This window comes from Eubalaena glacialis, chromosome 5 (assembly GCF_028564815.1).
Source record: "Eubalaena glacialis isolate mEubGla1 chromosome 5, mEubGla1.1.hap2.+ XY, whole genome shotgun sequence".
NCBI lineage: Eukaryota > Metazoa > Chordata > Mammalia > Artiodactyla > Balaenidae > Eubalaena > Eubalaena glacialis.
This window is the reverse complement of record NC_083720.1, coordinates 490,863-516,147: the sequence shown is the minus strand read 5'-3', so window position 1 is coordinate 516,147 and position 25,285 is coordinate 490,863. Positions and strand designations below refer to the sequence as shown.

The following is a 25,285-nucleotide window of genomic DNA, read 5'->3' as shown; positions in this document are numbered from 1 at the left end:
CCTCCAGCTCCTCTGCTGGGCCCGGCCCTGGCGTCCGCGGGGCCCTGGCGGCGAGGGCTGCCGGGCAGGCGAGGGCTGCTGGCTGGCGCTCCCCTCATTTCCTCTTGGCCCGAAGGCTCCAGGCGCCGTGGGAACAAAGGGTGGATTGTGCCTCGTCCTGGGCCTACTCCCCGCCCGGCCGCTGCCCCTGCAGGGCCCCATGGGCGATGCTTGTGTCTGGAGCCAAGCAAGGCTCCTCCGGCCAAGCTGCAAGGGCTCAGCGAGCGGGCGGCCACGGGCACCAGCCGCGGCCTGGGAGCCTGGGAGCCTGTCCCGAGCCCAGCTGGCCCGCCACCCGCCCTGCCGGCCTCCCTGAGTCCAGCGGCAGCAGCCAGGCGGTCTCGGCTGTGCCCGCGCCTCACCTTCTCCTGTGCAGACACTTCCTGTCACCAGCCCACGGCTCTCCAGCCCCGGCCCCTGCCCAGCCCAGGCCCCCCATGTCCTGTGACGCTCACCACCACCCATCCGCCCCGCTGGACCAGAGGCAGACACCCCCTGCTGTCCGTCCAGCCAGGCCTCCCCGTCACTGGGCATCTGGGGATGCCCAACGCTCAGAGTTGGCTTCTGGGGGGCCACGCGGGCCAGGCCCCTCTGTTTCCAAGTGGGCAGAAAGGAAGCAGAGGAACTGCGCCCGACATCCTGCATCCAGCACCCCTCCGGCAAACATTTAATGAGCGCTGCTGTGTGCACGTGTGAGCCCCAAAACCCCAGCCCTCCGCAGCCTACAGATGGGGACGGTGGCAGGGCGCAGACAGTCCAAGGCCAACGCCATCCCGTTTGCCCGTCGGGCCCAGGGTCCTGTGGTGGCAGACCTCCCAGCAGGCGGTCCAGTCCCTGCCTGGCCGGCACCCACACCCGGGAGATGCTGGTGGACACAGGGCTGTCCGCAAGGCCTCCCCCAGAGCAGCCGGGGCTGGCGGGCCGCCCAGAGCAGAGCTTCAACCAGAGGCGCCTGGAGGTGCTGGGCTTGGGCAGAGGGGGGCCAGCGTCCTCCCCACCAGAAATGGGGCCGACCCTGGAGCGACCCCCACCCCGTGGAGCCCTGCCCCCAGAGGACGCCCAGAGGCCTCCGCTTGGGGCGTCCCGTGTCCCCTTCCTCCCTCCCTCTTCCCCCACCCCCACTGTTGGTTTAGCTCCCGCCGCTGCTGTCAAAGGAGCTTTGTGGCCGCGAGTGGAGCCGGTGCCGATGGTCTTGGAGGGGCTCCAGGAACGAACAGCGGAGGACGGCTTTTGGAAGAAACTGGAAAAAAAATAAGAGGAAAAAGTTGTGAAGGAAGAAGGAATTTGCCTCTGCTGAGCCCGGTGCCGCCCCAGCCCTCCCTGGGCCTGGGTCCAGGCTGAGGTCCTGCCCACCCACCGCCCCCCCGGCCAGGGCCATTCCGTGCCTTCTGGGCCCAGGCCTGAGCTCACCTCCTACCCAGGCAGGCCCCAAGGGCTCCCACCAGCCCCTGAGCCGGGTGCTCTCATCCAGGCCACAGATGAGGAGACTAAGGGTCAGAGTAGCTGGGTAGCTGCCTAGGGTCTCATGACACAGAGAGGCTGCTGGCCTGAGAAGACGGCCTGTGCACGCTGGGTGGGAGGTGCTGCTGGGCGCTTTCAGGCTGCACAGAGCACGGTGAGGGTTGAGGCTGGGGTCCTGGCTCCCTGCCTCCCAGGGCCTGAAGGGGATAAGGTGGTCACCCGCCGGACTCCCACCTTCCTGTCCCCAGGCCATGGCAGTTGACCGCAAGCTACACTTTCTGCCAGCGGCTGGGCCACATGAGCAGTCCTGGAGGCTGGACGTGACTCCCCTGTGATCTGGGGGACAGGGGGGCAGGAGTGTGTGGCCACCAAGAGCTCACTGCCCCTCGCGCATCAGGTCTTGCGTAAAGTTAGGTGGCCCTGGCGTTGCTGGAAGCGTAAACCCATCCCAAACCAGGTCCCCACGGCGTGCCTGAGGGGAGGCTCCAGCAGGGAGTGGGCAGCTTCAGCGCTGCCCTGGGCTGGCGGGCTTCGTGAAAAGGCCACTGGGACAACATTGGGGCAGAACTAGGGAGGGCCTGGAGGGATGAGGCAGCGGTCCCAAGCGAGAGTCCAGGGCTCCAGGGACCCACTGACAGGGGCTGCCAGTTTTCCAGGAAGCTCAGGAGTCCCTGAGCTGGAGGAAGAGACAGCGTCAGCGGGGGGCCTCCACCCTCGCCAGGGCCTCCCCACCGAAACCCACCTGCACTGCCTGCCATCGGGGTGGACGCTGCTGGGGGACGGCTGCTGCTTTCCAGCAAAGACCCCCACCCACTGGCCTTGCCCACCCCCAGCATGGAGCCCCCAGACCCTGGGGACCCCGCAGAGGCAGATGGAGCCTCCGGGGGTCCACAGCCCTGGCACCAGGGCCAAGATACCCCCTGCCTGTCCTGTTCTCCCGGGCTGTGCTCTCCGCCAGGGTCTCTCTAGGGCCCAGGGATGGCATTTTGGGGACATGAGGAGGACAGCTCAGCCTTCCCTTCAACGGCGAGTCATCCCAACCAGACCCTCTCCATCCCCCACCCGTGACTCGGGATAAGCGGCCCCGCCCCTCTGGCCAGCTGTTGGCAGCTGTCACCACCTGCCGGCCCAGGGCCAGATGCCCCACGGCTATGGAGCGAGCGGGGGTGGGGCGTACAGCTGTCTGGGTGCGAGGGCGTCTTGCCCCGCCCCCGCCCTTACCGGAGCTGTTGGACCTTTCATGGATCCCCCCACCCCATCCTGGGATCAAGTGTGTGTCTGCGCCCAGCCACCATGGGGCGGGGAGGTGGGGACCTCTGGTCCTAACCTGAGGCTGCTCCATGCAGCCAGGCCAGCACGCGCCCCTCCCCAGGGCTTGTCTGGGGGGCTGGTCGGGCCCTCAGAACTGTACTGCTCCTGCTTCCGGCTCAGCTTCCCTGGAGTCTTGAAGGTGCAGAGGGGGTGGGGGAACGTGGGTCAGCACAGCCTCTGGGGGTGGACGCCCGCGGCCCAGGAGACGGGAGGGCGCAAGCCCCCGAGCTCTGGGCAAGGCCCAGGCAGGACTGAACCCAGATCAAGGAAGGAGGAGCCGTGTGTATCTCAGCCCGAGACCCCCTGCCGCGGGAGCATCAGTCCGCTGCGCTGGCCACCGGCCTGACCCAGACACTCTGCCTTGTCACCCCAGACAAGTGCCAGAGACAAGACCCCCCAAAAGGAACCAGCCTGCACCCTGAGAAGCAGGAGTGTGCTGAAGGCCCCCAACCCAGGGCCTCATTCTGCCCCGAGCTGGTACAGGATGGGTGCTGGCAGAGCACCCTCCCGCCAGCTCCCCAGGCTGCCCAGGGTGCCAAGGCAGGGGCATGAGATGCCGGGCCTGGTCGTCAGTAGCCTTGTGGTGGATGGGCACACCCAGCCGGGGCCAGTGCAAGTCCTATGTCAGTGGCTTCCACACCTCAAATCAGCGGTGCCAGGGGTGCGGGCTGCTGACTGGGGCGCCACTTGCTGCAGGGTCTGGGCTGGGCTGCTGCTCGGCAGACCCTGGGGGGTGGGCTCTTGAGCCCACTGTGCACGACCCCAGGTGACCCCAGGCAACACAGCCAGAAAAAGGCATCGGAAGCTGCTGACCCAGGGCTCCACTGGGCGCCACCCCCTGGGGGTCTCCACGAGAGAAGCCCCTTGGGAGGCAGATCCCACCTCCAGGGCCCTACATTCCCAGGTCTGGGGACCCTTGCAATCTCCCACCTGGGGTCACTGACGCGTGCTGGCCTGAATGGGAGGTCGACCCTCCCTTCCACAGACGGCGGCAGTCCAGGGGTCAGGGTGGCTGGGCCAGGGGGAGCACCGGCTTGTGGGGTCTCTGAGCCAAGGCAGGACTGGAGAGGGCTCAGCAGGGCAGCCGTAGGGGTGGGGGACAACCTGGGTGGGGCTGACAGGATGGGGGTTGAGTCTGGGGAAAGAATGCACGGACCTTCACAGGGCTCCCAGGAGAGGCCCTGGCCCTCAGCTCCCCTGACACCCAGCCCATCTTGTGAGGGCCCTGAGCCCAGCCAGGCCTGGGCGGTTGAACAGGACGGGCACCCGGCACCGGGTGAGGTCAGCACGGGGCACAGAGGGAGCCCCCAGCTGCCAGGCCCCGCCCCTGCCCTGCCCAATCCCCGCCCCTCCCCGTGATCAGCAGCCTCGGTCCCTGCCCACCATATGCAGCAGGGACGTGCCAGGTGCTGGTGCCAGGCATGGGGTGGAGGCTGCCTCCCAGCCCAGCCCGGGGGCCCGGCCCCCGCACAAGCTTGACCCTGTGGGAGTCCCCTGTCTCCGTACCCCACCTTGCAGCAGCCCGCCCGACAGGCCCATGTGTCCCAGGGCAGCCCAGCCCACGCCCTGGGTCTGGGCAAGATCCGCCGGGGGCGCTCACCTTTCGGCCCCTTGGGGCCCAGCCCCTGCATGCCACCCCAGCCCCCGCAGCAGGTCCAGGGCCCTGCAAGCCCCAAGCAACGCCACCCGGGGGGCTGGGGCAGCCTGGCTGGCGCCTGCAGGTCCTTGACCCCATGCCCCGAGTCCCAGGTCGAATCTGTGCTGGTCCCGACCCCATGTCCTATGTTCCTGTCCCTTTTCCTGTGTCCTACATCCTGCATTCCTGTCCCAGGTCCCCTGGCCTGGCCCCCAGACAAGGCTCTGATCCCCTGCCAGGCCCTCCCAACCCCAGGTCCACGGGGGTGTGGTGGCCCCACGTCCCCTCATCTTCAGCTTCTGTCACATGGCCTGGTCCCTGGACATCAGCCTCAGGCCCCCCCTCTGGGACAGCTGCAGAAGACTCTCGGCCACCCCTTTGAAGCCAGGAGGGCTGGGCTGCGGGGCTTGGGGGTGGGGAGGGAGCAGTCACACCCGAGGGTGGCAGAGCCTGGGCTGCCCTTTCAAGGTCACCAGGCTTCAAGGGGACCAGCTTATCACAGCCCAGATCAGAGGGAAGATGCTGGCCGGGCCCCGGGGCTCCTCCCTCCTGGCACCCACCCACCCAGCACCCAGCACCCAGCACCCACCACCCCCACCACCCAGCACCCACCAGCCAGCACCCCCACCACCCACCACCCAGCACCCCCACCACCCACCACCCACCACCCACCACCCAGCACCTCCACCACCCCCACCACCCACCACCCAGCACCCACCACCCAGCACCCAGCACCCCCACCATGGACATCGGGAGTTTCAGCCCAAATAGCTCTCAGAAGCCTCAACAGCACAAGCCATTAGTGGCTGTGAAATCAGATCAAAACATTGACTCCCAGTCTGGCTTGGGAGTCACTCTGAGACACAGCTGGATCCCCCTCCTCTCCCTTGAGACTGGGGGCCCCCACTCCAACCCCACAGGGAACCCCACAGAGCTGGGCACGGGAGGCATTTCTGTTCCTGTTGGGGGGTCCTGGTAGCATCATGGGTGGCTGTGCACTGGTCTTTCTGCCTGTGGCCAAGGGCACATTAGGGCCTGGCCTTGGTGTTTGTGGAGGGGCAACTGTGGCAGGAGAAGCCAGGGCGCGGTGCCTCAGAACCCAGGAAGCGAAGCCCTGCCGCGGTGCCCCTCCTCATGCCACTCTGGGCTCCCCGGCCCTTCGGAGCCCAAAGACTCTCCCCTCGGCCTGGCCTGCCACCTGGCCCCGCCCACTCGCACTCCTATTGGCTCCGCCCCCGCACAACCTGGGAGCCCCCAAGGGGCGCGGGGCACCAGGGAGAGGGAAGGAAGAGGGGGTGTTGGGCAGAGGGAGGGGGGCCGGTCAGTTGGAGGCCCAATGAGCAGACGTCTGTCCTGGTGGGCTTCGTGGTGGCCGGGCAGCCCCAAGAGGATGGGTCTGTCTGGTCGCCCAGACCCCCCGCCCAGCCAGGCACCCTAACATGTCCACAGAATGACCAGCCCATCAGTAGCCCTCTCTCCCGAAAGGGCACTGGAGCATGGGCCCGGAGCCACTGGTCTCCCGAGAACCAGGACCCGGGGCCCTGATGGGCCTGTCAGGTCATTAGCCCCCCAGGCTTCCCTGGGGCAGATGATGAGGGTGGTCCCCACGTGAGCCCAGGTGGACAGCACTGTCCCTCAGGCCAAGAAGGGCACAGGGTTGGGAGTGGCAGAGTCTCCTTTGAGGTTTTGGGGGACTGTACCCTCAGGGGTGCTGGGCAGGGGGCAGCTCATGCCCTGTGACCCAAAGATGGCCCACAGCCTGAGGTCTCCCCACTGCCCAGCGTCTACCCTCTCCCCACCCTACCCCCTCAGACTGAAACCCAACCAGGCGTCGGCTGCAGCCTGTCCTGTCTGGGGAACATCTGTTCGGTCACCAGCTGCGGGCTGCCTGCAGCCCACACTACTCCCCTGGCCACTGCAGCCCGGCTCCCCACAGCCAGCCAGGCCCTAGGTCTCCCGTGGTGTCCGCTATAGGTGGTCTCCGTCACCAGGCCACAGCTTGGTCACTGCCCACAGAGTCAGGACCACCCCAGTGGGGCTTACCTCAGAGCTAGCCCCTGCCTCCTAAGAGATAGGAGTGGGGTCCCCCCTGGGAGGCCAAAGGATGGGGGCAGGTTGAGAAGGACAAGGGACCCCATCCTGCACTGCATGGGGGTCCCAGTGGAGGAAGGGCAAGGGGACTGGGGACTGAGCCCTGGGAGACTAGAGCAGCGGGAGGGGACCCAGCCCGGAGCTGGGGAGGAGGCGGGGGTTGGACAGCAGCTCACTGCCCAGGCACGGAGGAGGGGAGACTCGCCCTAGCCGTGGGCCCAGCGTCGCCTGGGCAGGATGGCGGGCACCCCGACCAGCGGGTCAGGCAGAGCCTGGGCTTGTTTCCTGAAGCGCTGGGAATCAGCGGCTCGGCCTCGCCCCTCCTGCCGACCTTCCGACATACCGCGCCGGGGGCTTCGCTAAAATCGCACCGGCTCTTTTCTTAAGATGCTCCAGAACCTCTGGGCCAGGGGCAACCCAACCCCTGCCTGCTGGTTGAGTGAGTCAGAGCCTCAGTTTCCTCATCCGGAGAGCGAGGCCACGGTTGCACACCCAGGGTGGACGGTGCCCTGCAGGCAACTGGCCCTAGCCCACCTCCCCACCAAGGCCACCCAGGGAACCCCAGAATGTGGGACGGGAGAAACACAGGCCCTGCACTGAGGGCTGGGGGCCCCCCCCTGGGCCAGATGTGCAGGACTCTGGCTGGCCAGGGAGGCGTATGCAGGTGAGTGGGGAAGAGTCCTTCGGTTCAGGGCACTGATGGCGGGCCCTGGGGACCCTCAGGCCTCAGCCCCCGAGCCTAAGGCCTGGTGATGGGGCTCCTGAGAGCTCCCCCATCCATCCTATAAACAGGCACACGCTCACGCACAGATGCAAACACAGGAAGAAACACCAGCTTAGAGGAAAGGATGCACATTTTCTTGTTTAACAAAATAAATTAAATATACGAAGCTTCAGCTCAAACTCTATATAAAATTACAGAGGCCTGGGGCCGCCACGGGTAGTGGGGTGATGGATGCCCGGTCCCGAGGTGGACATCCAGCGTGGCCAAAAGGCCAGGTGGGTCCTGGGCCTCAGGAGAGGCCGAGTCTCTGTGGCCCAGCCCTCCTTTCATCATTATTAATATTATTATCTTTATTTTTTAAATATAAATATCAAGGGCCCCTTCTCTCTGGCAGTGGGACGGGAGGCACCCCCAGCCAGCTCCGGCCTCTCAGGACGGGGCCTAGGACTGCTCCGCCCGACCCCCCTGCCCAGGGCACTGGTGGACTCCTGGACACCCAGGACAGGTGGTGGCAAAAATAGCCTGGGCAGGGACACAGGCGGGCAGGCGTAGGGAAGGGGGTCGGAGTTTTTGGTTTGCAAAGCCAGGGTGCCTCTCAGATCTCCTGCCAGGCCAGGGTGGGGGGGTGACCATGGCCCCCATGAAATCCTTATCACGGGGCCAAGGGATTCCTTCATGAGCTAGCCCATCGCTACATGCGCACTGCAGAGTTACAATACAGACCTTCCCAAAGGCTTCTTACTCTGAGTGTGTGTGTGTGTAATTGTGTGTGTGTGTGTGTCCAGAGGTATGTCATGCATGTGTGTGCGTCCAGGTGTGTGTGTGTCTCACGTGGGGCGCCTCTCACCCGCAGTCCATCTTCCTCTGTGGCCCTCTGCCCCAAGCCTGCCCGGCTGGCCGGGCCTCCACAAGCCCCCCCCGAGGCACCCTAGCACTGGTAGTGGATGTGTTGATGCTGGTGGACCTTGCCCTCCACGTGCGAATGCGTGTGTGAGTGCGTGTGCGTGTGCGTGTCCGTGTAGAGTTTGGGGTAAAGCTTGGGGCCGGGGGCTGAGCCCGGGGCCAGCAGGTGCTGGGGGGCCGCCGGGGGCCCGAGTTCCTCACACAGCCCCACACCGGGGCCGGCACCGAGGGTGGGGGGTGCCGGCAGGTCCTTGTCCCCGCCGCGGTCGCGGGCCGTCGCGGGCGGGCGATGTGCAGGCACCGGAGGGGCGGGCGCGGGGGCGCATGGCTTCTTCTTGGCCTGGCAGAGCCACAGGAGCACGGTGCCCAGGATGAACACGGCGCCGGCTGGGATGCCGATGACCACTGGCCACGGCAGGCTGGTGGTCGAGGACGAGGGGGCCACGGGCGGCCCTGGCGGCTTGGGGTCTGCAGGAGAAACCGAGGAGGGGGCGGGGAGGGGAGCGTCACGTGTGGGCGGGGCCCGGGTGGGGCGGGGCGGGGCAGGGCGGGGCCCACGCACCGGGCAGCACGGTCAGGAAGGCGCTGCGAAAGCTGTAGCCCATGGTGTTGGCGCCCAGGCAGATGTACATGCCCGCGTCGTCCTGGCGCGCGCGTGTGATGAGCAGCTTGTTGAGGTAGGAGCCGTCGGGCCGCGACCACACGTCACCCGTGGGCAGCACCACGAACTTCTGGCCGCCCACGTCGATGGTGGAGTTGTAGCGGCCCTCGGCGCCATACTCCACGCGCTTCAGCCACTGGATCACCGGCTTCACGTCGCTGCGCACTTTGCACTGGAAGGATGTCGTGCCTCCAAAGTCCACCGTCGTGTTCACGGGGTGCGTGCCCGTGAGGACGGGCTTGGAGCGCGTCCGCTCTGCGCAGGGACATGCGTTGGGCACAGCCCCCGGGCGCAAGCCCACCCCCACCCCTGGCCCCGGCACTCACGGATCACGTCCACCTTGTAGGTGGCGTTGATGGCGCCCGCGCGGTTCGACACGCGGCACGTGTACTTGCCGCTGTCCTCGGGGCGTAGGTTCTTCAGGCTCAGGGTCCACTTCTTCTTCCTGTGCTCACCAGCCTCCGGGCGCGTCAAGGCCTGGTCATCCTTCATCCACATGATGTCGGGCCGTGGGTGCCCACTGGCCACGCACTTGAGCCGCACGGAGCTGCCCACGGGCCGCGCAATCACCCGGCGCCTCATCTTGGAGGGCTGCGTGAAGCGGGGCCGGGCTGCGCGGGGTGGAGGGGAGCGGGCGGGGCATAGAAGTCAGCGGGCACTGGGGTGGAGGCACAGCCCCACCCCCCGACCAAGATGGTGACGTCTCTCCCCGTGCTCACCCCATTGCTTGCTGGCTGGGTCTTCCTGGCCCCCGGAAGAGCCGTCGTGCCCCGGGCTCTCCCTTCCTGGACTGGTGTCGTCTGCAGAGGGGAGGGTGCATGAGAGGGGCCTCCGCAGCCCCTGTAAGACCCCAGGACTGGCTCCCAGGCCCCAGCCTCAGGCCCAGCTGGGAAAGCTCTAGAAACGCCAGCAGGAGGCCATGGGTGCACACCCACATCTCAGAATCCCAGAGACAGCTGGGCAGGAGCCGCCCACCCGGCCCACTCCCTGGGTGCAGGTGACCCCGACAGGCGTGGGTGGGACGGAGATCTGGCTCCCCCACCCTGGCTCCGGGGGGTCTGCAGGGCCTGGGGGAGGTGGGGACCAGGCCCAGCCGGCAGCTGCAGTAACCCTAGCCCACATCAAGGGGCCGAGAGCTAGGAGAGCTGACATGGCTCGCATACCTCCTGGGCATCCTCCCCTTTGAAAGGACGCTGGGGGGACACCCACAGTACTCCCATTCCACAGCCCAGAGAAGGCCTGTGAGGCCTGAGGGGGGCGGCGTGCTGAGGAATGCCCCCGCTCCCGGTGCCAGCCGCGCCTCCACGGCCCAGGACCAAGGCCAGGCGCTCAGACCCCACCCCGGAACCCAGTGGAGAGGCGCATGGGTCAGGCTCTTCCTTTGTGCTGCCAGGGAGCCTGCCCCGAGGGACCCGCCCGGGAGCCCGTGGGGGAGGGCCAGGCGCCAGCGCCCGGTACCAGCGAGTGGAGGGCGTGTTGCTGGGGGCGCCGCCCGGTCCCCAAGCCCGGGCCCCAGAGGCAGAGGAGAACAGAAGGCCCTTCCTTCCCAGCGGCCCCTCTGAACTCCGAAACCTGAGCCTCAAAGTCATGGCCGACGCCAAGGCTGCCGGCCCGCCTGCCCCGCCAGGCTGCCCTTCAGTGGGACCACCACCTGGGCCCCCCATACCCACTCCTGCCGCCCCCCCCAGCCAGCCCTGGCCCCCAGGTCAGCAGAACTTTGGGGGAGAAGGGGTCGGGAGGAAGGGGAACCCCAAGGTGAGGCCTGAGGGGGTGGGGCCCGGCCTGGGGGTGGTGTCCTGGGCTCAGAGGCGGGGAGCAGGACGGGTCTGGTGCTGGGGGCCGTGGGCCGAGCTCATGCAGGGTGAGGGGTGGGCACACAGGGAAGGTCTGCCTGCCCGCCTGAGCTGACTAGGCACGCACGGCAGGCCCCGCCCTGGCACGGCCAGCACTGACCCATCACGATGAGGGTGTAGTTGACGCTCAGGCTGCCGAAGCCGTTCGTCGCCTTGCACACGTAGGCGCCAGCATCCCCCCGCTCCACCTCCTTCACCTTCAGCCCCTGGGGCAGCACGCGGAAGCGGCTCCAGCCGCCATGGATCGTCCGGCCGTCCTTGGTCCACATGGTCAGTGGCGGCGGGTCCCCCTCCACGGGGCACTGCAGCCGCACGGTGCGGCCCAGCCGGGCCACCTGCCGCGGGACTACTTTGTCCGCCATCCTCGGGGGGCCTGTGGGGGTCAGAGGGCTCGGTCAGGGAGGAGGGGACCGGCAGGTGGTCGGTCAGGGCCAAGGCAGGCATGGGCACTGGGAGCCGGGGGAGGGCTGTCCCTGCCGGGTCCCCAACCCAGGACTCCACCCAGATACACCTACCCAGCTCCCAGACCACAGGAAGCGGCGTTCACCCAGGGCCCACCGCGCTCCCGCACGGGAGCTGGAATGCCGGGGTGGGGGTGGGAGGGGGGAGGAGCGGCTCGCCCAGGAGGCACGTCCACAGGCGAGCGAGGGCGGCCCCCACCACCTCCCTGCAGGCACCCCGTTTGTTTGTGTGTGCACGTGTGAGCGTCCCTGCGTCTGATGGCCCACGTCTGTGCCTGTGTGTGCATGGGCTGCATCAAACCGGGTCTGTCTGCCTGGACAAGAGCCTCCCTGCTGCCAACCAGGCCACACCAGGTCACCAAGGCCCTGGTCAGAGGGCAAGCAGCTGGGCATCCCAGCCCTGGGTGACCACTGTCTGCCATGGGAGAAGCCTGAGTCCTGGGCTGAGGCCATGATGCCCTTCACCAGCGGGAAGAAACCCATCCCCGTCCGCACCGGCCCGGGTCCACCCAGCCTCATTTTCTCTGGAGTCAAGTCCAGGGAGAATGGGGATGACCAGGCCTAGAGGGCAGCAAGAGATGGGCCAGCTGGGAAGGACGCTGCGGACATCAGAAGGCTATGGCGCTATCTCCTGGTGGACCCTCAGTCCCCTCCCCGCCGCGCCCCCATGCCTGACGCCCTGAGCTGGGGCTGGTCTGCAGCCCCTGCACCACAGGAAGACCACGAGGGGTGGAGGGCTCTTACGTGGTCACCCACCCACGGTCCCTCCAGACCAGGAGAGGCAGCCACGGGCACCCAGCTGCCCTTCCCAGGGGCTTGGCTGGGCCTGGCTCCCAGGACTCCGCCCACCAGCCACTGGAAGGGGCACCCACCCCACAAGGCAGCCACTCCAGGCCGTGAAGGCCGGTCCCGAGCCCTGGCCACACGGAGGTGCCGGAGGCGTGGCTGCTCTGAGGTGCTATCGCTGCAGGGCCTGAGAGCGGCGTGTGTTTTTAATGACCGGCTGGTTCTGCTGCCGCTTTGCAACCGAAGTGCTCCTGTGGGTCCCCCGGAGACTAGCTCCCAGGGACTCTCACAGAGCATGGGCCCCCATCGCCTCTGCCTGGGGTGCGCAGGGAGGGTAGGGGGCCATCCCCATTTGGATGGAGGGAGCTGACAGCCCAGGGCTCAGCTTCTCTGGGGCCCCAGGTGGGGAGGGGGTCCCGAGTCTCTGATTCCAGGGGACTGGGGTGTGAGGGACAGAGACACTGGGCACCTTCCCTCTACAGCCTCCCCCCTCCACATCCTGCCCCATTCGGGTGGCCCCACCCCCTCCATGCAGCCCCTGGACAGTGGGCCGTGCCAGAGGTGCCAGCCAGCCAGCCAGCCCTCTGGCTTCCCCTGACACCCGCCTCTCCCTAATCACTCACTTGTCTCCAGGGTCCCCCAGGCACCTACCCAGCTCGCAGTGGGCGAGGCTTCAGGGCCCCCAGACAAGTGGACCTTCTGAGGCCCCCCAGGCCGCCCAGGGTCTGGGCCTCATTCCCAGGCAGACCCTGTCCACCACCTGTCACTGCCTGAAATTCCACCATTCACAGGGGCCTCCCAGGCTGCAGGACAAAAGGGCACCCCCCAGCCCTTCCCGGGCTGACACCTGGGTGCAAGGATCACACACACACAAGCACAGGCACACGGACCCACACGTGTCCACACAGACACACGCAATGGCCCGGAAAGCATGTGGGGAGGACGGTGCCCGCACGAGGAACAGCATCCCTCCCTGCTGGGGCTTTGCCTGTCCCAGCGGCATCGCGGGGGCACCACTGGGGGCTGGTTCAACACCCCCGACCCCCGAAGGAGCCCGCCTCAGTGGCAGAGAAAGCGCCAGCCTGACAGTGAGGCCCCTCCCTCTCCCCACCCGCCAGAGGAGACCTTGTTGGGGGGCACCTACTGGGAGGCAGGGACGCCACCCTCGGTCCTGCGGAGTGGAGGGACAGAGCCAAGTGACCGCCAGATGGGCCGGAAGTGTGGCCCCATGGGCCGGCCTGTGAGCAGTGAGGGGGACAAGGCAGCGCCCGTCCAGAGGCCCCGGCTGGAGCCAGCCTTATCCTAAAGCAAACAGCCCCCCTCCCCTCTGTGGCCAGCCTCACCCCTCCCCACCCCCACCTGGGCTCCGGGGGACCCAGACACGAGGCCGGGGCCCTGCCCCCCACCCCGGCCTCTGCAGAGACCCCCCAGCAGGCTCACCAGCGGGAGGCCTGGCCCCCCAGATTCCTGGGAATTTTGGCCGCCAGCACGGCTGCTGCAGCTCTATATTTAGCCTGGGAAACAGAAGCCCTGTTGTTGCACCTGGACAAGGCCTCCCACCCCTCAGCCACGGGGAAACTGAGGCCTGAGCTGGAGACCCGCAGGCCCCTGGAGGGCGTGTGGGTGGGGGCAGCCGACGCAGCCTTAGCGCCTTCCCCGTGAGCACCTCCTCCAGGAAGCCCCAACCCTGCACCCACCCGCAGTCGCAGCCCTAGGAAGCCGCGGGCACAGGCAGGAGGCACACGGCGCAGGCAGGGCAGACGCGGGGCAAAGGCAGGCTGGGGCAGGGTCTCACCCCAAGAGGGGCGCTGAACGTAACGGGCAGGGAAGGTGTCGCCCCTTCCTCTCCTCCATCCTCCTCCACCCTCAGCTGTGAAAACGTGGTCAGGAATGGGGGTACTGGGGGGGATGGGGGGCAGCCGCTCCGAGGGCCCCACAAACCCAGCTTGGATTCCCAGCCGCCATCCAGAGCTGCTGTCACACACAGATCCTGTCACACCGACCCCCAGATGCACACCCCAACAGTGGATGCAGACTCCCCCCCACACACACCCCACCTCTGAGCACTCCAGACGCCCAGGCCCACAGCCCCTCCCCCTGCCTGGCCAGGAGCACCGCTTTCCCCCGTTTAGTATAACAAGACCCGGCTGCAACCCCAGCTGATACCCCTCCTGCCCCGGGGCCCAGGGAGGCAAAGGTGCTGGCAGGGACAGAGAAGGGACCCCCAGCTGTAGCCCACCCCATGCCCACCACCCTGTACCCCCAAGCCGTCTTCACAGGCCCTCGGGGCCGCCCCAAAGCTCAGCACCCCACACCTCACTGCCCCGCGGCCTCCGCCCAGCCTGGCGCACCTTCCCGACACCCCCTCCTCCCTCCCCGCCCCCAGGGGCACGGTGGCCTGCCCTGGCCATTCCATCTGGACCCACGCTCCCGCTCTGTTCACGGTCTGTCAGGGGCTTGGCCGTGGCAGGGGTGAGAGGGATCCCAAGTATCGGGCTCCACCCCTCCCCACCGCCCAGAGTGTTCTGTGGGACCTGGCTTGCCGACCCCCAAGCTCCCTTCAAGAGGGGCCGGGCCAGACATCGCCCCTCTTCCAGGGCCCACGTGCCAGAGACCAGCAGGGGCCACAGAGGCCCCGGTGGTCTCAGCCGCCACCCCGTGAAGCCGCAAACACAGGTGAGGACGAGGGTGCATGAAGCACCGGCCGGCTCATCAGGGCAGCTCCGTCCCCCGCAAGCCCTGCGAAGCCCCAGAAATTTCCAGCCTGGAAGGAATTCTCTGGCAGGGGGCAGGGGAGGTGGCGGGGGGGGGGCATCGGGCTAACCAGCATGGGCCTGGCTGTGGGGTGAGGGCGGCCAGCCAGGAGCCACCGTCCCGCTGTGCAGGACCAGCTAAGTAAGCGGCGTGGGGAGGGGCACTGGGCCCTGGCTGGGGGGCCGGGAGGGGGCAGGTCCACCCGGCCTGCCTGGGCACCTGGCACCAGGCAGGGCAGGTAGGCACTCTCTGGGGGGTGCGGGCGCCCAAGGTGTTCCTCACAGTGAGGACCGGGCGCCGCGGGGTGAGCTGGGAAGGCCGTAGGGCCAGCACCCTCCCCAAGAAGGCGAGGCCTGGGGGGGAAGGACAGGAACGCCCCAGGGCGGGGGCACAGGTGAGGACCACCCCAGGGCTGCCACGAGGGGGGCAGGCTCAGCACACGTGCACACCCGCACTCACACACAGGCTCCCGGTCACCAGCCGGCCCAGGGCGGCCCCCGGGGGCTGGACCCACGGGACCTGTGGTGGAACTGGTAGGACCCGCAGGACAGGTGGTTGCCCCAGAAACCAGGCCATGCTGGGCGTGGCAGAGGGACGGCCTGACCCACCGAGCAAGCCGGTGGGAGCGCCCCCTCCACCGGCTGCCCAGCCGCGCACCGGGGGGCTGGCAGACCAGGGGCCTCTGGGTCTGTCCTCTTCTCTGGAAGCCCCCAGATGGACCTTCAGTGGACCCCCAGCTTCAGGGCTCCTCCGCCTCACCCTCACCACCCCCAGGACCGACACGGGAGGCCCGGAGCATCACCCTGACGGTGCCACTGCCCTGGGGGGGACCCATGTGAACTGCCAACAGGGGGCAGTGACCGCAAAGCACCCGGGCACTCACCAAGGGACTCAGCTGAACACCGGGCAGCCCCCATCGGGTGTCCAGATCTCACCAGGCCCACCAGACTCAACGCTGACCCACCCCGCCATCCACCCCCACCTCACGCACATCACTTGACCCAGACCCGCTCCAGCTGCCAAAGGACCGAGAAGGCCCTTGTCCAGTGGGGCCTCCCACACCTGCCGGCACTGGACCCAGAGCACAGGGTAATGCGCCGCAGGGCCCAGACCACCCCAGGGGCCCCGCCCCAGGGGGCCCCGATCCAGGTACCGGAGTCACCTCGGAGGTGAGACGAGGACATTTTTCTGAGCCTGGAGCCCCTGGGCGTTTAAGCAGGACCTCGAGGGTGAGGGCGATGGCTATGGCAGCAGAGGACCCAACCCACGCAGCAGCCCGGCCTGCGCGACCCCAGGCCAGAGCCCCTCCCTCCCACCCATACCTGCTCCGCGACAGCCCATGCCCACGGCGGGCTTCTTGAGGCGAGGACTGAGGCCATGGGGCTTGAGCAGGCCAGCCCAGACTAGGCGCCCCCAGGCCCCCGGAGGCCACGGGGCAGGCCACCTGGCCCTCAAGGCGCACATGCTGTGTCGGGCTGAGCTCCAGAGTCAGCCCCACTGTCCCCGCCGGAACCCGGACAGGCTGCTGCACGAGTGCAGAGGGCAGCCCTGAAGCCACTGGCAGTGGCCCCGGACCAGGAGAGCACGCTCCGCAGGCCCCGGCTCCTCCGGGGCTCAGGACCCTGGGAGCCAGAGGGGTCCCTCCTCCCCGCCTGCTGCCCCAGGCCCCTTTATTCACTCCTCAGCCACTCAACAGCGCACAGCTTGTGAAAATCTCTCATGAAATAAACTCCCCGGCAGGAAGAAAAGCAACTGTGTTTCCTGCCAAGATGGGAAACCCTGGGTTTCAGCAGCCCTTAGGCTGGAGGAGCAACTCCTGCAGTGCTTCAGGGACAGCGCCTAGAAACCCCGCCCTGGGCCAGACCTCCTCAAGGGGGCCAGTCTGTGCTGGACGGGGGGTGGGCACCTCCCCCCCCCCGCCTCCAGGCCCCGCCCCCAGCCACTCAGTCGGGGCACAGGGTGTGGAGGGAGGCCCCAGGACTCCTCGCCGGAGCCAGGAAGGCTGGCCACAATGTCCTGGTGGAAAAGCCCCCAGGACACCCCGTCAGCTGACCAGCCTCTCGGCCCAGCCCTTCCCCACCCAAGGCCCCTACCCCACTACACCAAGGCGCCCGTGTCCATTGGATGTCCACTCTGGCCCCGGTGAGCTGCCCACCTCTGCCCACAACATCCCCCCAGCTGGAGGTCTGTCCTTGCCTACGCTGACCGGCCCCCACCTCTCCTTCCAGGCCCCAGGGTGACGCCCATGCCTCTGCACCCCACCACCCTCCAGTGGACCCAGGGCTGCGACCCCACCTGAGGTAGCCCAGGACAGTGGCCCCTGCTCTCCTGGGGCCCGGAGAGAAGCCAGGCTGGGCTTGACCAGGAGCACCTGGTGGCCACCACTAGGAAGAGCGGGTGGCGGGCAAGGTAGGGTGGGGCCACGCTGGCGATAGTGTCCGTGGGGTCTGGGGACGGTGGCATGGGCACGCCTTCCTTCCACATGCTGACCTGCTGACGGAGGCCGTCACCTGGACGCACCAGGGCTGCAGTCACCAGGCGAGGCACAGCATGGGGCAAAGGAGGCCAATGTGGATGGCCACACAGCCGGTAGGCAGCCACAGCTCACCTCCCCCAGCACGTCAGTGAGCTGAGCAGCCCAGGTGATCGGAGGCTGAGGCTGCTGCTGGGGAAAACCAACACGTCCCCCGTTAGGGCTGCGGAGCCGGGCCGGAGCCGGAGGCCCACTGATCCCCCCACGATGGAGACAGAGCCTGCGGGCGGCCCAGGCTCAGCCTGGCCCAGCCAAAGGCCACTTTGTTCAGCTCCCTCCTCCCCCCAGAGGGGACAGTGATTTATTTTCCCTTCCAGGAGTGGGGCCCAAGGCAAGACGTAAATGGGGCCGCTGGCCCACATCCCCACCTCGCAGAGCCTGGGCCGGGCTCCCACAAGTCCACCTCAGCCCTGGCCGCACACTGGCCAGCACCGCCTGCAGGGACCTAGAGGGGAGGAGGAGGCCCCCTGCAGCCTGGCCAGAGGCCGAGGTCAGCCAATGCACATGCACGCGCCACAGCCGCCCTGACGGCCACATGCTTCCCCAACAACTCACGCGCCCCCGCAGACCCTTCCCACCACAGCCCCAAGGCAGGGCAGCCCCAAGTCCTCGCCGTCCCGCAGGAGGTAGGGCACCCGGCACGCCGGCCAGGTCCAGGGGACAGGGAGGGACCTCCAGGGCTGGCTGCTCAGAGACCATCCAATGCACCATCCTCAGAGAAGTTCACACGTGGCACTTCTCAGAAAACCCTGAAATGACTTCTTCCAAAGTAATTTGTAAGAGGTATTTCATTCGAAACCTCTCAGAGGTCTCACTGTGAGAAATAAAATGGAAATGAAGAAAGCCAAATTCTTTTTTCAAATTTGAAAAAAAAAAAAAAAAAACAGTGTAAGACAAACCCACCAAGATTGTGAAACTTTGGGAAAAGGGGAACTTTAAAAATATGATTGGAGTCTAGAAATGTTCCGATTCCAGAAATTGTGACACCACGGGGAAAACGGCTTTCAAAAAACCACCCAAACTCTCTCTGCGCTGGTTCGTCAGCCTAAAGAAGGTCCGCGCTCAGCCTGTTCACTCGCCAAGTGGGAAGGGCCTGAAACGACTCTGCCCTCCAGTCGAGGCCTGGCGGAGAAGCCAGCACAATTCAGGAAGAGCACTGCCCCCCGCACCCCCAAAACCACAGAGGCCCTTGCCCTTGGAAAGGGGCTCCCACCTCCCTGCTGCCGCCAGGGCCCGCACCACGCAGCCCAAGGCCTCAGCCAAGGGGCACAGGGCAGGGTGGGACCTGCCTGGGCGCCGAGGCAGGCCCTACCGCCCACTGCCATCCACGGCCCGCTGCCACCCGCCACGCCACCTCAGGCTCCAGCCAATGACCAGGCCAGGCCAGTGGCCTCCAGAGCCTCCCTGGCCGAGTGGCCGGAGGACAGGCAGGTGCGTGGGTGGGGGAGAACAAGCAGATAACACAGCCATCAGAGTCCAGGCCACTGGCCGCTGGCGGAGGGGGCCCTGCTGGGCACGACCTGCGCGTCCGCAGTACCCTGGCCACCGCCCGTCCTGGCCACGCCTGGGCAGCCCCCACCCTCAAGCCAGCCAGCCAGTCCCTGGCGGGGCAGGCGGGGCGGGGGGGGGGGGTGGGCACCGTGGCATGAGGCCCACCTGGGCCGCCGCCCGCCACCCCACACCCGAACGTGGCCATATAAGGCCGGGTTGGTCTCAGTGCGCCCGCTGGGCGGCAGCGGCGGCGGGGGAGGGGTGCGAAGCCTCAGAGGGCTGGTAGACAGGGCAAGGACGATCCTGAGTGGTCAACACGCCCAAAGGGCTGGCCTGGCCGCAGGTCCCGCCTAGCTGAGAGAGGCCAGCACTGAGCATGGCGGTGGGAGTCTGCGGGCACGCATCACCCATGAGCCAAGGACGCCCCTTGCTGGGGCTGGTTGCAGGGGCAGGGATCCCTCCAGAGGCATCTGGGCCTGCCCGCTTGCACAGCAGGTGTGTGAGCCCACGTCCAGGCCCTGGTGTGGTGCACGCCGAGAGACGTAGTGTGTAGCCGGGAGTAGGTGGTCTCAGGGTCTGCCTTAAGACAGGCCCCTACCCTCCACCATGCAGTGACCCCATGCACTGGGCACTCAGTCTCCCAGCCCCCACCCTGTACCTTCCTAGAGATGGGCAGGCCTAGGGCACAGGGCTGGGTCATTAGTCCCAGAGGCCAAGAATGTCCCCACTGTCCCCACACCCAACCCTGACCACCAGGGGGGTCTCTGCAGGTTCCCAGGGGCCTAACTGGGTCCAATGTGGCCAAACAGCCCATCACGCAAGAATCCACCGTGAGCAGCTGCCCGCAACTGCAGGGATGTGTGTGTGGATGTGTGCGTGTGTCCTGAGGGGAACTGGGGCCAGAGCCCACCCTGCCAGCAAGCGTGGGGCCCCACGGATGAGCTGGGGGTGCCCTGAGGGTGAGGGGTAACCCTGTGGGAGAGCTGGAGGGACCTCATGGGTGAGATAGGGATGCCCCATAGGTGAGGGGTGCCCCACAGGTAGCTGGGGGGCCCGCGGGTGAGCTGGAGGGTCCCATGGGTGCACTGGGGCGACCCGCGGGTGAAGGGCAGGCAGAGCGGGGCCAGCAGGGGCGGGGCGCAGGCACGCGCGCCAGGCGGGCACTGTGGCAGGGTTCAGGGCCGGAGGGAAAGGGGCGGCGCTGGCGGAGGCCGGGGCGCCGGGCTGGGCGCCAGCACTCACCTCGGGCGGCGGTGGCCGGCGGGAGGGCCCCCAGCAGCAGCAGCGGCAGCAGCAGCACCAACGCGGGGCTCGGCGTCATCTCGGCCAGTGTGGACCTGGGGTGCATTCAGAGGCCGGTCACTGCGTGGGGGTGGGGGTCGCCCCGCCCCCCGCCTTGGGCCCCGGAGCCGCCCGCACCCCAGCCCTGGATCGCGGGGACCGGGGTGCGGGCCGCCCCGCCTTCCCTGCCGCGCTCCGGGCGGAGGAAGCGGCGGCGGGGGAACCGTGGTTATCAAAGGCAGACAAAGGGTTTACACTAATTACCGACCTCCCCCGCCCCCCCTCCAAACACCGTCTGGATTCCTGGCTCTTGTAACTCGGGCCCTGCCCGCGGGACACACAACACCGGCGGCCCCGCAGATAATCGCCTGCGCCATTAGCGGACAAATTTGCGTTGGGGGGGGCCCACGTGGGGTTCAGGGGCGGGGGCGGGGCACTGGCAGGACCTCGGGCCAGGCGGGAGCGGCGGCGGCGCGTGCCGGTGCCGGCGGCTCCCCACCGCAGAGCGGGAACCCGGACGCTCTCAGCCCGGGCCCCCGCCCCCAGCCCCGGCCCCGGCCCCCGGCCCTCCCGAGTCGGCCCGCCCAGTCTGCCCCGGGGATCGCGGGCACGCGGAGGGGCTCACCTCGGCGGAGCTCGCGGGCGGCGGGGCTCAGGGCCGGGCCCGCGGGGCACGCTGCGCGGTCATCGCCGCCCCGGGCGCCGCACCCCGCCGCCCCGCGCCCCCGGGCCCGGCCTCGGGACGGGGCGGCGCTACCTGGGCGCGGGCGGCTCGGGTCGGGGCCGGGGCGGGGGCCGGGGGCTGGGGCCGGGGGCGGGGCGGGCGGCGGGGTCGGTCCGGGGGCCGGGGCCGGGGTCCCGGGGCGGCAGGGCGAGGGGCCCGGGGCGCCGCGCCGCGAGGCGTCCTTCCCTGCGGGGCTTTGTCAACTCTCCCGGAGCGAGCGCCGAGCCCGCCGCGCGCCCCGCCCCGACACAACTTCCTGCCAATCGGCGCGCCGAGGCCGCCGCGTCCCGCCCCCTGGTCCCGCCCATCTCCCCGCCCCTCTCCCCGCCCCGCGCCCGAACTTTCCGCCAATCGGCGTGCGCGCCCGCCCCGCCCGCCTGGCTCCCCGCCTTAACCCTCGCGGTGCGGGCGGCCCGCGGGCGGGTCGGCTCCCGGGGGCACGGCCCCGCCCCCGCCCCGCCCCGCCCCGCCCGGCCCCTGGCCCAGCCACGCCCCCTCACGGCCCGCCCCTAGCCCCGCCCCCAGCCTGTTCCCACCCTCCCCAGCCAGGTCCAACACACCGCGCCCCCTCACGGCCATCCGCCTAGCCCCGCCCAGGCCCAGCCCAGCTTTGCGCACCTCCAGGTCCCGCGGCGCCCACCTCGCAGCTGCACCCGTTGGCGCCCGTGTCTGAGCACACAACTTCAGGCCACCAACACCCCGCGCACCTCCAGAGCTGGCCCTGATCGAGCCCCAGATGGGCCGTCAGGGCCCCGAGGTCTGAGCCCCCGGTTGTCGTTGGGAGCGGAGGGGAGATCCAAGACCCCGCTCTGGCCCCAAGAGACTCCAGGGAGGGCCAAGTCGCAGGTGATGTGGGGTACTGAGGTCCTGTGCAGATGAAGAAACGCAGGCACAGAGAAGTCAGGTAATTTACCCAAGATTTCCCAGGCAGCACTCTCCCAGCCATGCCCAGGACTGGAAGCACGCGCTGCGGAGTCCCGCTCTCCCGCGGATCTTCCTCCACGCTGCCCCACTGCCCTTCCCTTTCCTGTTCAGCGACGTGCACACACTGGCTCCCGTGCCTCCCCTATTTCCATCCATCAGGCTCTCCCCGAGCAACCCCCATCCTCTCTGGCCTGAATCAGTGGGTCAGGCTCCCCTGGCTTCCCCTCCACTGTCACATCTCTGGAACGGAGAATCATCATTTAAAACACAGCCTTGACACGTCTCTGGCTCCCCAGTGCCCTCAACACAAACCCCACCACCCTTGAGGCCCTGGATGCCTGGGTCCTGTCCAGCTCCCACCCCCACCCCCTGCAGCCCTCCCTCCATCCCCTCTGGACCTTTGCCCATGCTATTCCCTCGGGAGCCCTGCCTGGAACAGCCTCTCTCCTCTCAGGAGCTCCCTCTCCCAGGAAGCCTTCCAGCGAACACTGGAACTGGAGAGGCCTTGCAGGTCCGAATCTCCAGGGCAGAGGAGAGCTGGGTGAGGGGGTGTGAGCCATCAGGGTTTGGGGCCCGGTGAGACCCAGGCTGCGCATCTCTTCCAAGCCAGTGAGAAGGCGGTTCCCAAATCCTGTCTCTGGGCCAGGGTGGGCACCTCATGGGAGGGTGGTGGTGAGCCAGGCCCGCCCCCCATCCTGCCTGCACGCGGGGTGAAGGCCCAGACGTTGACAGACCCGAGTAGCCCTCCTGCGCTTGGGGTCAGGCCCCGCAGCGAGAAGGAAGCCAGGAGGGCGGGTTCAATGCCCACCTAAGGACGGTGCCAGCGGCGCTGGGGGTCACAGACAGGTGCTCTGGGACAAAACGGGCATGTGGGGGAAGAGGTCCGGGGCTAGTGGCGGGCTGCGCGGGCAGGGGTATGAGGAGACGCCACCGGGGCGTGAAGAGCTGCGACAGGTGGGAGACTGCCAGGGGCAGCTGTGCGAAAGGTGGCTCTGAAGCGGGGGGGAGGGGGGGGGGGGTCGGAAACAGAAAGCGGGCCGAGGGCGAGGCGGCACCGCGCCGGTGGGCGGGATGAGGTGGGCCGTGGGGCGGGGTCCCCGCCAGGTGGGCAGCTCCAGGAGGGGGCGGCAGTCCCTGCTGGCGGGCGAGGGGCCATGACCTGGTGTGCGCGTGGGAAGGGGCGCGCCCCGGGCGGGGCTCACCTCCCTGAGCGGGGACGCGCTGCCCCCTGGCGGAGGCTCGGAGCGTGGCGGCCCCGGAGGCCGCCCGGCTCCCCTCCCTCCCTGGGACCCGCGGCCGCCTCTCCGCGCAGGACGCGGCGCTCCCCACGCCGGCGCCAGGCCAGCCTGAGCGCACCTCCAAAGCCGCCTCCTCCTCCTCCCACCAGCGGGCTCCCACTTCCCCTTCATGACAATGGGCCCGGAATACGGAACCGGTTCAAATACTGTCCTTTTAACCTCCCGGTCTCAATCCTCCCGTCTGCGATCAGACCCCATGGAATTATCCTGGGGATTGCAAGAGTTTCTGTCTCCCACCTGCCGGACACAGCGAGCCCCAAGAAGTATTTATCTGCTCTTCATGCAATCGTCAGTCAACCACGAGAAGCTGAGCCCTGGCTCTGTGCGAGACCGGGACGGGTGAGGGTGGGCAAGGAGGGCGTGTCCGCAGCCCTGAGAGAGAAGGCATCTTCGTAGCAGGTGTGGGGACTGAGAGAAACTCCTCTAATGATGGGAGGGGCTTGCCGGGGAATCGAAGCCCCTGACATACAGGCTTCTGCTTCCGCGCCAGATGAAATGACAGAGACCAGATTTACATGCTCTCCGCATGTTAAAAAATAAAAAAATTCAGAGATAAATACATGTGAAAAACAGCAGCCAAGACAGCACGCAACAGGAGACATCATGCAACAGGAGACAGCGATCCTTGCGAGACGGCAAACAAATGAAGGGAGACTTAAATAGTCCCTGCTCCCTCCCTGCAGTTTCCAGGGCGCAGTGCAGGCAGTGGGGACCCAGGCAGAGCCCAGAGGGAGGGGGAGTCCCGGGAGGGCAAGACGGCTGGGGTTCACAGGGCAGAGTCCTGGAGAGGAGAGAGCTGTGCAGACAGGTAGCCCCAGAGGCCCGCAGAGGGTCACCCTCGAGGCTTCAGCGGAGTACAGATCAGTCCAGAAGTGAAAAGGAACCATCCAAGGCTGGGGAAAAACCACCCAGAAGGATGGGAGCCCAAAGGGCAGGAACACAGTGCCTGCATTCAACAGCCAGAGCTGAGAACCTAGTAATTCAAGCGGTGTCAGTTAGAGTAGAAAGAAGGATCTTGCCTCAGTAGAAGGGAAAAATCAACTCTAAACTAAATGCATTTCTGGTCCTGCCCAGCAAAGCTTAAAAACGAGACCTAAAGGATCACACAGTTTCCAAGTCACTTAACTGTGTCCCAGAAACAAATGCAAGAATATTTATAGGAATACAAAACTATCCAGCACCCAACAAGGTAGAACACACAATGTTTGACATCCAACCAAAAATTATTAGGCATGAAAAGAAGCAGAAAATGATAAACTGTACTGAGGGGAGAAAAATAATCAAAAAGAACCCAGAAATGACAAAAACAATAGAATTAGTGGACAAGAACATCATGCACACATCCTGTGACTATATTGCACGTGTGCAAGATGCCAGCGGCAAGGCTAAGTATGTTAAATAGAGACATGGAAGATTTTTCTAAAGCCTCAAACTGAACTCCAGCGAGGAGAATCAAAATGTCATATAAAGAATACACTGAACAGGATGAAGAGAACACTGTTAAAGAAAAGGTTGTGAACTTGAAGGCAGAGCTATAGAAACTATGCAAATGAAACATAGAGAGAAAAATGACTGAAAAAAATGAACAAAGCATCCGTGAGTTGGGGGACAGCTTCAGGTAGTGAAATACACCTGGAACTGGAGCCCGAAGGGAGAGGACACAGAGCTGGAAAAGAAAGAATATTTTAAGAAAAAGTGGCAAGAATTTTTCAAAATGTAGTGAAAAACATAAACCCACAGTTCCCAAAAGCTCAACAAAACTTAAGCACCAGAAACATGAAGAAAACTACACCAAGGACCATTCTCCTCAAAATGCTGAAAACTAGTTATAAAGAGAATAGCTTAAAAGCACCCAGAGAAAAAAGGCACATTTTTATACAGGAACAAAGAAAAGGATGATTGGTTGATGTCTTGAATGAAAACAATGCACCGAAGACAGTGGAGCAATATCTTTAAAATGCGAGAAAAGGAAACCCACCAACCTGCAGTCTTTACCAGCAAAAGTGTCTTCCGAAAACAAAGGTGAAACAGGGCTTTTTCAGACATAAGAAGCTGGAAGAATTAGTCACTGGCAGATCTGTACTACCAGAAATGTGAAAGGACATCCTCCAAGTAGAAGGAAGATGGGACCAGAGGGAAACCAGAAGCCACACAGAGAAGTGAAGGGCCCCAGAAAGGGAGACTATGTGAGTCGCTGTAAGGAATGCTTTTTTAATGATTTAAATCTCTTTAAAAGATAATCAATCATCTGCTTACAGCAGAAATAACAACAACGTATTGTGTGATCTCTATCATATGAAAAGTTAAAACGTATGACCACAGGAGTACAAGGGCTGGGAGGGGAAAATCAGAAA

At 66.2% G+C, this 25,285-nt stretch overlaps 1 protein-coding gene across 2 annotated transcripts; it reads right to left on the bottom strand.

Annotated features, from left to right (window-relative positions):
- Positions 1-7,389: 7,389 nt before the first annotated feature.
- Positions 7,390-20,697, bottom strand: FGFRL1 (fibroblast growth factor receptor like 1). Of its 2 annotated transcripts, none has more exons than XM_061191851.1 (7): positions 20,611-20,697; positions 19,947-20,041; positions 10,780-11,052; positions 9,546-9,626; positions 9,153-9,437; positions 8,728-9,081; positions 7,390-8,633 (listed from the first exon to the last, which is right to left on the bottom strand). In XM_061191851.1, exons 2-7 carry the CDS (start codon positions 20,023-20,025, stop codon positions 8,191-8,193), a joined length of 1,515 nt encoding a protein of 504 aa, XP_061047834.1. In that variant the 5' UTR covers positions 20,026-20,041; positions 20,611-20,697; the 3' UTR covers positions 7,390-8,190. The 2 variants fall into 2 exon arrangements, with proteins under 2 accessions (XP_061047834.1, XP_061047836.1); XM_061191853.1 differs by having other exon boundaries at positions 9,222-9,437.
- Between the last annotated feature and the right edge of the window lie 4,588 nt (positions 20,698-25,285).

Bases quoted from the DNA above. Each gene is read 5' to 3' on its own strand.
- FGFRL1 (XM_061191851.1), bottom strand. From the start codon at position 20,025: ATGACGCCGAGCCCCGCGTTGGTGCTGCTGCTGCCGCTGCTGCTGCTG. The intron at 9,082-9,152 runs GTGAGTGCCGGG...GTCCCTGCGCAG, and splicing joins CTACAAGGTGGACGTGATCC to AGCGGACGCGCTCCAAGCCC. The intron at 8,634-8,727 runs GTGCGTGGGCCC...TTTCTCCTGCAG, and splicing joins CTTCCTGACCGTGCTGCCCG to ACCCCAAGCCGCCAGGGCCG.